General features: G+C 35.9%; 2 protein-coding genes across 2 annotated transcripts in view; both read left to right on the forward strand.

Annotated features, from left to right (window-relative positions):
• Positions 596-4,638, forward strand: LOC109230459 (methyltransferase-like protein 13). The gene is made up of 7 exons (XM_019395983.1): positions 596-910; positions 1,019-1,115; positions 1,257-1,395; positions 3,534-3,616; positions 3,755-3,889; positions 4,054-4,158; positions 4,331-4,638. The coding sequence occupies exons 1-7, from the start codon at positions 837-839 to the stop codon at positions 4,451-4,453; spliced, it is 756 nt and encodes a 251-aa protein (XP_019251528.1). The 5' UTR covers positions 596-836; the 3' UTR covers positions 4,454-4,638.
• Positions 7,145-13,182, forward strand: part of LOC109230560 (probable E3 ubiquitin-protein ligase ARI2) — a 6,718-nt gene continuing 680 nt past the window's right edge. The window contains exons 1-6 of the mRNA XM_019396060.1: positions 7,145-7,538; positions 8,338-8,370; positions 8,473-8,752; positions 9,095-9,575; positions 11,015-11,563; positions 11,636-11,802. Of these exons, the coding sequence (XP_019251605.1) occupies positions 7,416-7,538; positions 8,338-8,370; positions 8,473-8,752; positions 9,095-9,575; positions 11,015-11,563; positions 11,636-11,802 (1,633 nt within the window). The 5' untranslated portion in view covers positions 7,145-7,415. The remainder of the gene's footprint in view (positions 7,539-8,337; positions 8,371-8,472; positions 8,753-9,094; positions 9,576-11,014; positions 11,564-11,635; positions 11,803-13,182) is intronic.

Consider the following 13,182-nt stretch of genomic DNA (forward strand, 5'->3'; position numbering starts at 1 on the left):
ATCATACTTCCGAGATCGTTTACTCAAAAATCCAATCTTAGCCAATTCTTTCAACTTAAAGCTTCCGAAATGAGAATTCTCTCTCCAAATCAACTCCGAACTTCTCGGAATTCAATTCCGACCACGCGTACAAGTCATAATACCTGAAGTGAAGCTACTCGGGGCTTCAAACTGCTGAACGACGCGCTAGAGCTCAAAACGACCGGTCGGATCGTTACAGTTACTAATCGTGCGTAGGTTTAGATAAAATCTAAAAAACGTGTGTATTCACGTTCACATGTAGATACAGTTACTTGTTTAAAAAAAAAAAAAAAAACCTAAAATACTTAGTTGACAAAAGTAGAGTATTGAATATTGTAGGAAATTTTCCCCAAACAGAAGTCTAATAGGATGCTTCTACTGTTGTAATTCTTTAAAAATAAAATAACTGTAGTTTATGAGATTTTTTCCTTAAATAATATATTAGTTCCTATTTTTGTGAAGTTATGTCCTAAAGGGCCAAATGTCTTATTTTCATACTGCCACTTGTCAAAAAAAAGGGGTTTCTGCCTGTCCTTTTATTAATAGATAGATAGATTTTTCACTTTGGCGAATCAGTGACTTCTCAAATTGAACCAAAACTTGAACGGATTTGAATTGACTGTATTAAATCAATCAAATAAAGTGAATTAAGAAGTGAAGAAAAAAGAAAGAAGTGGAGAGAAATAACGGGAGGGAAGCGGAATATAATTTAGCATTTAATTAAATTTAGTGAAAATGTCCTAAAATAACCGGTGAATCAAAGGCTATTAGGGTTTCCATCAGCCAGCCGGCAATCGCCACAAGGATTCATCGTCATGGACCGGAGAGAGCCGGAGAAAACCGATGTCCTTCCTTCTACAGCTTTGGCATATCTTGATCGGAACTACTGGTGAGACCTTTCGCTTTCTCCTTTTATTTACTCCTTTTAATCTTTGTTGCGTACTTTTTTATAGTCATTTTACAACAAAAAAAAATAACCCACCATTTTAACTCTCAGGGATAAGAGGTTCGCTCAAGAGGAACACTACGAATGGTTCAAAGATTATTCGCACTTCCGTCACCTTCTTCAACAACACATTACACCGAATTCTTCTGTACATCTTTCTATCTCTCTATATATACCAATTTATTACGTTTTTTTTTTGAATATATTCCAAAAATGATATTGAAACTAAGAACAAAGGGAGTGGTCGTTTGTTGTAAAAGTGGAACTTAGTTTTTAGGTGAGGTGACAGGTGTTGGAGCTAGGATGTGGGAATTCCCAGTTGTGTGAAGAGTTATATAGAGATGGGATTACTGAATTGACCTGCATTGATTTGTCACCCATTGCAGTCGACAAGATGAAACAAAGATTGATTAACAAGGGCTACAAAGGTAAAATGGACTTTCTAGTTGTTCAAATTTTTGCTTTTGATTGGTTGCTTTAGCTTATGTTTGGCTGTCATAGAACAAATTGCTCTGTTCTTTTGCTGTTTGATTGCCATGGAATATGATTCCAAGAGTTGGATATGATTAACTGCTTCCTGCTAATAGCAAGAAATAAGAAAGGACAGGATTGTTACCTCCTGCTTTATTTCGTTTGCTCAAGTCTCTTAATGTTTTCATCAAGTTGGCAACAATTTATTATCTGTAAGAGTTGATTGGGGAAGCGAATTACTTATGGATTTTCCTTCAGTTTCATTCCAATTTGATCAGTTGAAGTAAAATAATTTTGTTATCCATAGGATTAGATAAAGCCATTTGCAACGATGATCCTTCTTATTAAGATAGAGGTCTCAGGTTTGGACCTAGGATCTCCTCGCTTGCCCGCTTCTAAATAAAGTATTAATGGAAGCCCAAAAGAAAAAGAAAATGAACTTTACCAATGTTAGCATATAGAAGTTAGAATGGAGTTCTCAAGTAAATACAATACTCTTCTAGGAGAGAAACGAGCAACAAGATGCTAAGGCCCCGTTTGGCCATAAGTTTTGTCAAAATAAATTTGAGATTTATTTTCAAAACTCATGTTTGGCCATAAATTTTGCTCATATTTTGGCCAAATCCCAAATCAAAAATTTCAAATTCCAAAATCAGCTATTGAGCTGAATTTGGGCCAAAATCCCAAAAATTGGGAATTATATACATGTTTTTTCAAAATAAAGTTGGAAAATATGTTTTGAAAACGTTTGTCCAAACACATTTTCATCTTCAAACCAAACTTCACCCAAATCAGATTTTTCAAAATAAATTTGAGATCTATGGCCAAACGCTAGCTAAGAGTAAGGTAACTTTCCTGCTGGCATATATCCCAATAAGTTGGGGGTAACTAATCTGTGCACGGCTACATTAAAAATGAGCTCATCCAACCCGAATTTTCTGACTCGTTTGCATCAAAGAACCTATTTCTTTTGATGAAGCAATAGAGTTTCATTAATGGCATCAAGAAGATGCAGACAAGAATATACAAGAGGGAAAAAGGTGACTGCTCAGATACAAAGATTAATCTATAACTAGAGAGCAGACACCTTCCAAAAGTTGTTCACAGCTAGATACAGGGGTTTGGTTAAGCCAGCTAAGTAAATCCACTAAACATTTAGCTTGAAGAGCATGATTTGAAGTTGAGATCCCATCAAAAAACCTATGGTTTCGTTCCTTCCAGATACACCAAAAGATTGAGGCAGGAACCATTAACCATGTCTTTTTGATGGGTTTTCCAACTTTCCAAGAGCACCAACTTTCATAGCATCTTTGATGGAGCAAGGCATGACCAAGGGTATCCCGAAAATAGACAGGAACATGTTCCAAATATCTGCTGCTACTGGACAATGCAAAAACAGATGTCTCGCACTTTCGAGATTCATTCTGCACATGTAGCATCTATTTACAGTCGGGATGCCTCTCTTACTTAGGTTGTCTTGAGTAAGACAAGCTTCATACGAAGCTAGCCAGCAAAAACAGATCACTTTGGGAGGTAACTTGGTCTTCCAGATTAGCTTCCATGGCCAGTTATCAATCAGTTCTTTGTTGGAGCACAAGAGAGCATATCCTTTCTTGACTGTAAACGCACCATCTTCAGACTCCCCCCATTGAAGACTATCCCAGACATGTGGTTTGATAGTGGCCCCTGCTAACTCAAAGAACCTTTTGTTTTTTGAGACTGTGTCTGCACAATCGTTATGCTTACAGAATGCTCCTGTGCAAAGTCAAGAGACAAGTTCTGGTATGGAATTTCAGTGGTGGCTTAGCCAACATTCTTTCTGCCATTTTGGATTTGATTGATCGAGATTTGTGTTTTATCAGAGTACTTGTCTTTTTTATCATTCCTTCCCTGATTTAAGGGCAATCTTGGCTACACCTATACTTAAACAAGACTATTTGCATTTGGCAATTCCAAGTAAAAGGTTTTAATTGTATTGGGTGAAAGAACGCTAACACATAACAAGAGAAATATGTCAGTATTAGGAACATGTTCTGACTAATTAAGGGTGTTGAGATGCTCCATTGTTGATGTTTTATGTTATCAATGTCAACAGAAATAAAAGTGCTGGAAGCTGATATGCTAGACCTGCCTATTGAAGATGGATGTTTTGATGTGGTTATAGAGAAAGGAACAATGGTATTATTAGAAGTTTTATTTTGGATGTACTACCTAGTGCAGCAATGGCTGCCAATCATTTTCCTTTTCAGACGATCGGCTATTCATTTATATGTTGTTGAACTTCGTTATCAAAAATGTATATTGTTGAACTTGAAGGATGTGTTGTTCGTGGACAGTGGTGACCCCTGGAATCCACACCCTGCAACAGTGGAGAAGGTGATGAAAATGCTTCACGAAATTCACAGAGTTCTAAAACCTGAGGGAATATTTATATCTATCACATTCGGCCAGGTAGTAAAAGCAGCTTTTGGTTTATTCTTTCATTTTTTTAGTTGTAAATAGTAAGAGCAGCAACCAACACCTTATCTCTTTATTAACACTCGTCTCTCAAATGGTTCGCCCTAATTCTATTGCTAAATGCTTCTAAATTGTTTCAATTTGCTTTTATTGGCCAGCCGCACTTCAGGCGCCGGTTCTTTAATCATCCTGAGTTCACCTGGTCTGTTGAGTGGAATACTTTTGGGGAAACATTCCACTATTTTCTCTACATCTTGAAAAAGGTAAGTTGTAATTCCAGAAAATTTGTCTTCACCCTACACGCCGTTGGCCTGTGTTCTATTCATTTTTCCTTAGAATATATCTTCACGAGCACAACATGACCTGTAATGCGGATTGCATAATGGTTTGATGCACCAAGATAGAATGCTGAACATGAGAATTGAATTAATGCAGGGACAAAGATCATCAGAGAGCGAGGAGTGCGGGGAAAAAACAAGTATCCCATCAATATCTCTATACCATGATGAATTAGAGGGTGAAGACTATTTATTCAGAACCAACATCGATGAGATGTAAAGCCAGAAGTAGAACGTAAACAGCGGCTCCTTTTTGCAACTTATAATATTGTTTATTACTTTTGTTATAGTACTGAAATGTTACAAAAATTGTGTAGTCTTTTGACCAGTATGATCTTTAATTGATTATAATTTATTTTTTTGGAATTTGGGAGTTACTACATTTCGAAAATTCATTTGGGCAAATTAGTTATTCGCAGTTCACAAAACCAGATATAAAACCCTGTAAGTCCCCTCATGAATTTTCTGTTACCGTTGTCAAAATTGGGGTTAACTTGGTCCTTGCTTTATTATTGAGATATCTTCTTGCGAAATTATTATCAAATTGCTCTTTTTCGTGGTCCACTCCATTACTATGTGATAGAATGGACATTTGCATCTATACCCGTTTTTTGTGCCCGCTTTGCAAAAAAAATTGCAAGCATACCCGCTTTTTCGCATAACTTCAGCACACGGGGCTGAAGTAGCAAAGGCAATCACCCAAAACTTCAGCATTCTAGTAGCCGGGCCTGAAGTTCAGCTCTAGAGCTGAAGTTTTTGTGTTTGTAACTGGGTAACTTCAGCTCTAGAAATGAAGTTTTGTCTTTGTAACTGGGGAAGTTTTTGTCTTTGTAACTGGGGAACTTCAGCTCTACAGCTGAAGTTTTTGTTTGTTTATAATTTCATTTGCCACACCATCTTGACCAAACTTTTTACCTTGCGAACAAGACCTGAATCCTGACTAGTTCCATATTACAAACAGTTCAAACACCAAAAACAAACACTTCTAAAGAAATAAAATTTGCTGCTTAGTGAGATTCTTTTAGTTCATCCTCCTGATGAGCTCATTGATGTAATTCTCGCGGTTTCCAGCGTCACCACCTTCAACGTAGTGGTTTCTCTTCTTCTCGAGTCCACCAAGAGGTGCCTTAAGCTGGAATGGCCATAGGAAGTTGTTAGCTTCCTTGAAATGTGGTCCAACAGTAGTAATTAATCAAACAAATCACCAAGTCAGTTGTATATGCATGTCACGTGATAGGAAGTGATGAAAAAAGCAAATTGGTTGTTTCAGATGTATAAGTTGGCGTGAAAATTTATAGAACTCACCGGAGAAATAAGAAGAAGCAGATAGGGATACCTTACTTCTGGAAAAAGAAAAGATAAAACTTTGAGGAGGAGAAGGAGGAGGAGAAAGGGAGCTGAAGTTGTTTAAAAAGTGGGTACAAGTTAAAAGTTTTTAAAAAAATGGGTATAGGTTAAATGGGGGCGACCAAATAGGGCGCCCCGTGCAATTTTTACTAGATAATTCTAATATTTTTTCTTTCCCCATATATACATAATTATTACTATTCCCTCCGTTCCAATTTATGTGTATCTGTTTGACCGCGCATGTAGTTTAAGAAAAAATAAAGATTTTTGAAATTGTGGTCTTAAACAAGTCAAAAAGGGGTCCCGAGTATTTGTGTGGTTATAAAAGCTTCTCATTAAAGGTAGAATTAGAAGTTTAAGCTAAATTGTATCCAAGTTTAGAAATGGGTCATTCTTTTTGGAACGGACCAAAAAGGAAATAGGTTCACATAAACTAATTGAGAGTGAGTATTAATTTTGAGTTTCTTTTGAGAAAAAAAAAAGAAAAAGAAAACCATTTCATTGAATTTTGTCAAATGAAATGTGCAACAACTCAACTGAATAAGAAAAAGGAACTAACATTTACTAATATAAATGGAAAAAACCTGCAGCAGTAACAAGTTGTTACATCTATATTTACAAAAAATACAGTGAGGTGCAATCATTCCTGCTCAAAGTCCAAGACTTTAAGGATAAAGTGATGCAGTCCTACACTCCTACTCAATCCAATGATAAGGTTTTTTAATCCTACTCTAATTGTACTAGGAGAAGGTATTATCCTGTTATCCAATACAAGACCTACAAGTTGATGTGATGTACCTATCTTAATTCTCTTAGCCATGCAATTGACGTTGGGAAATCTTTATTTTTTGGTTTTATGCTGATTATCACATCATCCGCAATCAAACTAGTGTTATAACACATAATTAAAGATTAAAAAGAGGGGAGTATAACCTTCATACGAAGGTTTTGAACACTAAATAGCTGTGTTTGAACATACTGTCAATCCTGGATTTAATGAAAACGGTGGCCGCTCTATGACACTAACTAAAGAGAAAGTAAACCGAATCAAAATCAAAAGCAATTACAATTACATAAAGTAAGCAGTCTTACATTTTAATGGCGAACGTTCTTCAACTTAATTACTCTTTATATTTTTTTCTTTTAAAAAATCATGTAAATAACTTTAGCAATGTGATTTCAGAAAAATCTATATTCATATCACATGACCTGTTTATATATTAAAAAAACTTTAAGAGAATTTTGTTCTTAACATTTAGCATAAGGTACATCTCATTTACCTACACTACTACATGTCATATTCGTTGCATTAATTAAGGTAAGGTTTTGTGAAATTTTTATCTTAGAGCTAATTAATGAACCTACTATTTGCAGACACATAATCCACAAGGAATATAATTAATTAATTAGTTACTATTTGACTAATTGATCCAGATAGGCAAATTGACAAACCTTTCAACATCAAAACGCGTCGTTTCGTCAAAATCTTCTCGTTGAAGCCACATTAACGACGTCGTATAATTTTCATAAATTCCCCACTCCAACTCGGATTCCCAGCCTCAGCTCCCCAGAAGCTAAAAATAAGTAAAGCCAAAGTCTCACCTTCAGTATAGAAAAATTAAATTATTTCTATGCAAAAAACACACACATAATATTTCTGTTTATCTCCTCTCGACGAAAAGAGGGAACGATTTCCCTAATTAACCTCCGATGTTAATCTGATCGGAGCTCTTGAATTCTCACTTCGATCCACCGATTTCTTGATTCATACATTCTTCAAATTTCCTTTTTTTTGTATTTTTTTGGTATTTAATCTGCGCAGAGGCGAAAAGTGAATGGAGGATTACCTGAGCGGCGATGAAGATATATATTCTTCTGATCAAGAAGACTCTTTGGAAGGACTCGAGAATGAGGAGTCTGATTCCCGGTGGGCCTCTTCTACAGGAAATTCCTGCAAGGTGCTTTAAAATCCCTAGAATTTTTCATTATGTATGAATTTTTAGTTTACTTGTTTCTCTCCTTGTTCTATAAAACCTTCAATTTTGATGATCATGTATGTGGTAAGAGTAATAATTAATAATTTCAAACATTTTGATTTTAGGTTATTAAGTAGTACTACTTAGTTTTAGTTCTGTAATTTGTTTGATATTGAGAAGTAGTTGATTGATTCATTGATTGAAGTCTTAGTGTGTTTACAAACCTTTTCTTTATAGGTTTTCACGATTTTGTAATTTTCTTTATCTGAAACGGGAGAAAAAAAGGTTTTTTTGAAGGGTTAATACCTCAATTATTGATAAATTCTGGTTTTAGTCTGTTTTATATCTGACTAATCACATTTAACCTTCATAAATATTTTACGAGAATTATTAACCGTTCCACCATTTAATTACAATGTATTGTGTTAAGTTTGTATTGTTATTTTTACACCATATTTGAGGGTAATATAGTTTTAAATATAGTCTAAATACAACATAAGATAGTCTAAATATAACATATTTCCTACATAAAGAGACCAAATACATACATTTTAATTAATTGAAGGTTAGATGTGTTGGTGTCAAATATCACAATGACCAAAATCAGAATTTATTAATCACTGAGGGACCAAAAGTGCTATTATTCCTTCTTTGAAATTACTGCTTCAAGTTAGGTTCTTTTCTATGGATTTCAATTGGATGATGTGCCATTGTTTGTTGCCTCCCTTTTTTCTCCCTCTTTTTATTGGTTTTATCTGATAATTTGCAGTTTGTTTTACAGGTAATCACAAAGGAGTCTCTCTTGGTGGCACAGGTATGAAGACTTGAAAAGTTCTTTTTTTGGCACTTGACACGCGTATGCTTTGCGCTTGATCTTTAAACACGGATATCTGAGGTGTTTTTACATTTTTGCTAGAGGGAAGAGTTGCGGAGAGTGATGGACTTGCTCTCGCTAAAAGAACACCATGCGAGAACGTTGCTCATTCACTACCGTTGGGATCTCGAGAGGTTGTTTGCAGTTCTTGTAGAAAAGGGAAAAGCTTGCTTATTTGCTGAAGCAGGGGTAACTGTGCTTGAAGAAGTTAATTTTGGATCGTCTGTGTCTTCTTTGACGGCGATGTGCAATATATGCATAGAAGAGGTAGCGGGGAGTGATGTCACAAAAATGGATTGTGGTCACTGCTTCTGCAATGAATGTGAGAAGTAATTCTTTGAGTAGAGCCAGTGCTTCATTATTGATTCCATCAGAATTCATTCTACTATTTATGAACATCTTGTTAATCTTGAATGTTTGGCCTTCCAGTTCTGTATTAGCATACAATTGTACAATTTGTTTCGAATGTTTTTAAGGTTTTGGATGTTTTTGTTTCTATATCAAAGGGCGTGCTTTTTTATTTTCAAATGGTCTCTACATATGTTTTTTCTGAAACCTGTCAAATTAAAGTGGTTCCAGGCTTCTCTTTTTTGTTTCACATGCTTGCTGCTACTTATTTTCATTTTTATGCTGGAAATAAGCTAATTCTTGTTTGTTTGTTTAGGTTGGACAGAGCATTTCATTGTGAAAATAAAGGAGGGGCAGAGTAAGAGAATAAGGTGCATGGCTCATAAATGCTTTGCAATTTGTGATGAAGCCGTTATCAGAAAGCTCGTTAGTAAAAGGCATCCGGATTTGGCAGAGAAATTTGATCGGTTTCTCCTTGAATCATACATTGAGGACAATAAAATGGTGAAATGGTGTCCAAGTACCCCTCATTGTGGGAATGCTATACGGCTAGAGACTGATGATCTTTGTGAAGTTGAATGTTCATGTGGTTTACAGTTCTGTTTCAGTTGCTTATCAGAAGCACATTCACCTTGTTCTTGCTTGATGTGGGAACTTTGGACCAAGAAGTGCCGAGATGAATCAGAGACAGTTAACTGGATTACAGTTCACACTAAGCCTTGCCCAAAGTGTCACAAACCCGTTGAGAAGAATGGAGGTTGCAACCTAGTTAGCTGCATTTGTGGGCAAGCATTTTGGTGAGTTTACTCTTGATGTCTTTTTGTGCCTAGATTTCTCACAACTTAAAGCTGATTCTGATGTTATTGATGAACGAACACTCTGGATACGTATCAGCACTGTCGGCCCATTTGCAGAGAACATGACTTCATGGCGCACCTATTGTTTTACCTTATTCTGTTAGCAGCCTCTAGTAATTTGAAAAGTCCATAAAGATTGAGGCTCCTTTTGTAATTTTAGGATCAGGACCGGACTTGATCCAAGACTTTTTTATTACTGAGAAATCCTCGAAGCCAGTGGTGTTCAATGGGCCCACCCGTCTCTCATCCACTTAAATGTCTGGCTTTTTTCTGCAGCAGGGTTTGAAACCCTGACATGCGTCTAACCCACACATCATGTGTTGTGTTCTTACCACTAGACCAAAGTCCTGGGGGCGATCCTATACTATTTTGATCTAGCTTGGAGTTAACATAGATCTAGTTTAATTTAAGCAGTATTGATCTTTGTTTGGAAAAACTTGGATTCCTAGGACTTGCTCACTTGTCTTTTCAAGGTTCTTTTTTCTATATGTAAATAATTTTATTGATCATGGTGTCAGTGCTATGAATATGTCTATTTGGGTGTCTATGTAAGACATGACTAAACCATCTCGGGCGACCTTATCTCATTCCTCCTCATGTTTCTACTTGCATTTTCTGTCATATGTGATCATTTTTAATCTTGTCTAATCTTGAATGGGCTGCACATATATGTTAGTGTTCGAATTGCTACGACATTTATATTATTGATATGGTTTGGTTTACATGCCAATATTGGCTCTTATTTGCATTTTTGGTCTTATAATTATTACTTAGGACTTGCTTTACACATTGGTAGGTATTCTACTATCGCATAATACTTCCTTAGCGCCTTTCAGTTCAAACATCTTATTTTAATTGCTCACACATCTATCATGATATATTTCTAAAAGTTTGAGTCTAAATATCTTATTGTCTGCAGTTTAGGCACTACAACATTGTCTAATCTCACTTCAATTTTATTTGTGTTATACTCTAAGCTTACCGGGCATATATTTTGTCTTACTTTTAGTTTGTTTAGTTATATAATTGTCGTTACATGGACTGTGTAACGGCATCCAAAGGGGTTATGAATGTTTTACCCTACTCCACTTCACCTTAAGGTTTTGAGTTGGATGTTCAAATTCTCTTACCTGGTACCAAAGTTAACCTTTAGGAAGCCTATTCTCACTCTCATAAGTTTGCATTGAAGTCTTTATGAATCTCAAATTGGACATTCCGTTTGTTCTATAAGTTGAAATGGTACAACATTTAACTCGAGCAATATGATATAATTCTTGCTGCTTCATTCCATTTGTTCTTAAGTTGAAATAGTAGCTGAAGGAAATTGCCTTCCCAGTTTTGTTGGTTGATCTTCTATTATGTTTTCTCGTTTGCTGTAGTTGGCTATGTGGTGGAGCTACTGGCCGAGATCATACTTGGTCGTATATCACTGGTCACAGCTGTGGTCGTTATAAGGAAGATCAGGAGAAGAAAGCTGAACGGGCTAAGCGTGATCTTTATCGCTACATGCATTATCACAATCGTTATAAAGCTCATATAGATTCTTCTACACAGGAGTCTCGTCTGAGGGATACTATAAAAGAAAAGGTGGCAATTTTGGAAGCAAAGGAGTCAATAGCGAAAGATTTTAGTTGGATTACAAATGGACTTTACAGGCTTTCCAGATCAAGACGGGCTCTCTCGTTTTCATACCCATTTGCATATTATATGTTTGGTGATGACTTATTTAAGGATGAAATGACAAAAGAAGAAAGGGAAATAAAACAGCATTTATTTGAGGACCAGCAGCAGCAGCTTGAGGCAAATATTGAAAAGCTATCAAAAGCTTTTGAGGAGCCATTTGATGATTTCAAAGCGGAAGAGATTGCGGAAATGAGGATGCAAGTTATAAATCTCTCTGTGGTAACTGATACACTATGTAAGAAGATGTAAGTAGGCATCTTGGTATCGTAATTTATTGTTAGTTTTAGTGAGAAACTGATGGTAGTGCTGATATGCAGGTACGAATGCATCGAGACTGATTTATTGGGAGCTCTAAAGTTCAGTTGTCCAAATATAGCTCCATACAAGTCAAAGGGCATTGAGAGAGCAACAGAGCTTAATGGAGGACGGAGCACCAAAGCAAACAACAATATTACATGTCAAAAAGCTCATGACCAGACAAATGGTGAATTTTCCATCCTCTCTCATGCCTGAGTACCAATGTAGATCAGTCATCTCTGCCTACTGGGGAGTGGTAGTTTATTGTGTCCACCTCTTCAAATTTCTGATTGCTTTTGCAAGTGATACAAGTAGTTTACATTGTCTCATAGTTACCTCATCAGATTTAGTCCCAAAAAAATGTGTTACCACATCATAGAACTGTAGTGTGTTTTGACTTGCTTGGGAAGATGTTACTTGAAGTGTTTTAGACATGCTATTAGTTGTTTGGGAAGGTGTTACTTTAAGTATTTTAGGCATGCTATTATTGAATAATACTTTGCATCGACATCATCTTCATGGCAAAGTGTTTATGGAGAGTGGTCCTCAGTGAACTAGTTAGTCCTAAGATAAGCAGTGAATAACGGATAGCAGAAAAATGGGTGAGGAGATCGTCAAAGGGAAAGCAGGTTGCCTTTCTTTAGTTGTCATCTTAGAGAGGGTGACATTCTATGCTGTTACTGTTTAAGGCAGTGTGCGCTAGTTGGAGTGGTGAGAAAATTGGAGAAATGGAAAAGTGGCCTTAATCTCAAGCCAATCTTGCTGAAGCAACTAATGAAAAATTAGCATGTCTAATTAAAAGAAATGTTGTGATTGGAAGTTGCCCAAATTTTTAGTTTATTCTTGAAGAGGGAGAAAGGTAATGGTAGAGGATCCTATCTCCAGGAACTAAACTTATGAGAACTGTCACTAGTGATAATGTCTTGTTCATTTATTTGATGAATTTGTTGAGTATTAGGCAAGAGCTAGATCATAATATGCCGTTTTGCAAAATGATTCACTGTTCTAGTAACTTAATTGGTTAGTGGTAATTATATTGGTTGATCCAATTTCTAAACAAGTTTAGTGGTTATGTTGCAATTTCACCCCACCAGTTTAGGCATCTGAGTTCAATATTATAATTCTGAACTGTTAGTGTCGAAAACTCTCTTGTTAGTTCATCCTTGTAGTCGCCCACATTGAAATTAGCTCATGCACTAACTTTTGTTAATCTCATAAACAAATATGTCTTTTACCTTCAAGAACTATTTACTTTATATATACAAAAAGTATCTTCATCAGTTGTTTGTTACAAAAAAAAAAAAACACTTAAAAACTGGTTTAAATTTTTTGCCTAACAATTATATCTCCACACAATAACAGCCACTGTCACCATGCAGCAGTTTTGACCTTTCATTAAAGAGCTTTCTGATGGTTATTGATGGCTGTTTTATTCAATTAAATCTTACTCACAGTTCAATCTTATCTGCTAATTATGTAGATAATTTTCCCAAGAAATGCTTGTCTATGTTCCCATTTTACCTCTTATTCTCTTTTCCAGTGTATGTCTCCCCTCTTTTTCTTTTTC

This window comes from Nicotiana attenuata, chromosome 1 (genome assembly GCF_001879085.1).
Source record: "Nicotiana attenuata strain UT chromosome 1, NIATTr2, whole genome shotgun sequence".
Lineage (NCBI taxonomy): Eukaryota > Viridiplantae > Streptophyta > Magnoliopsida > Solanales > Solanaceae > Nicotiana > Nicotiana attenuata.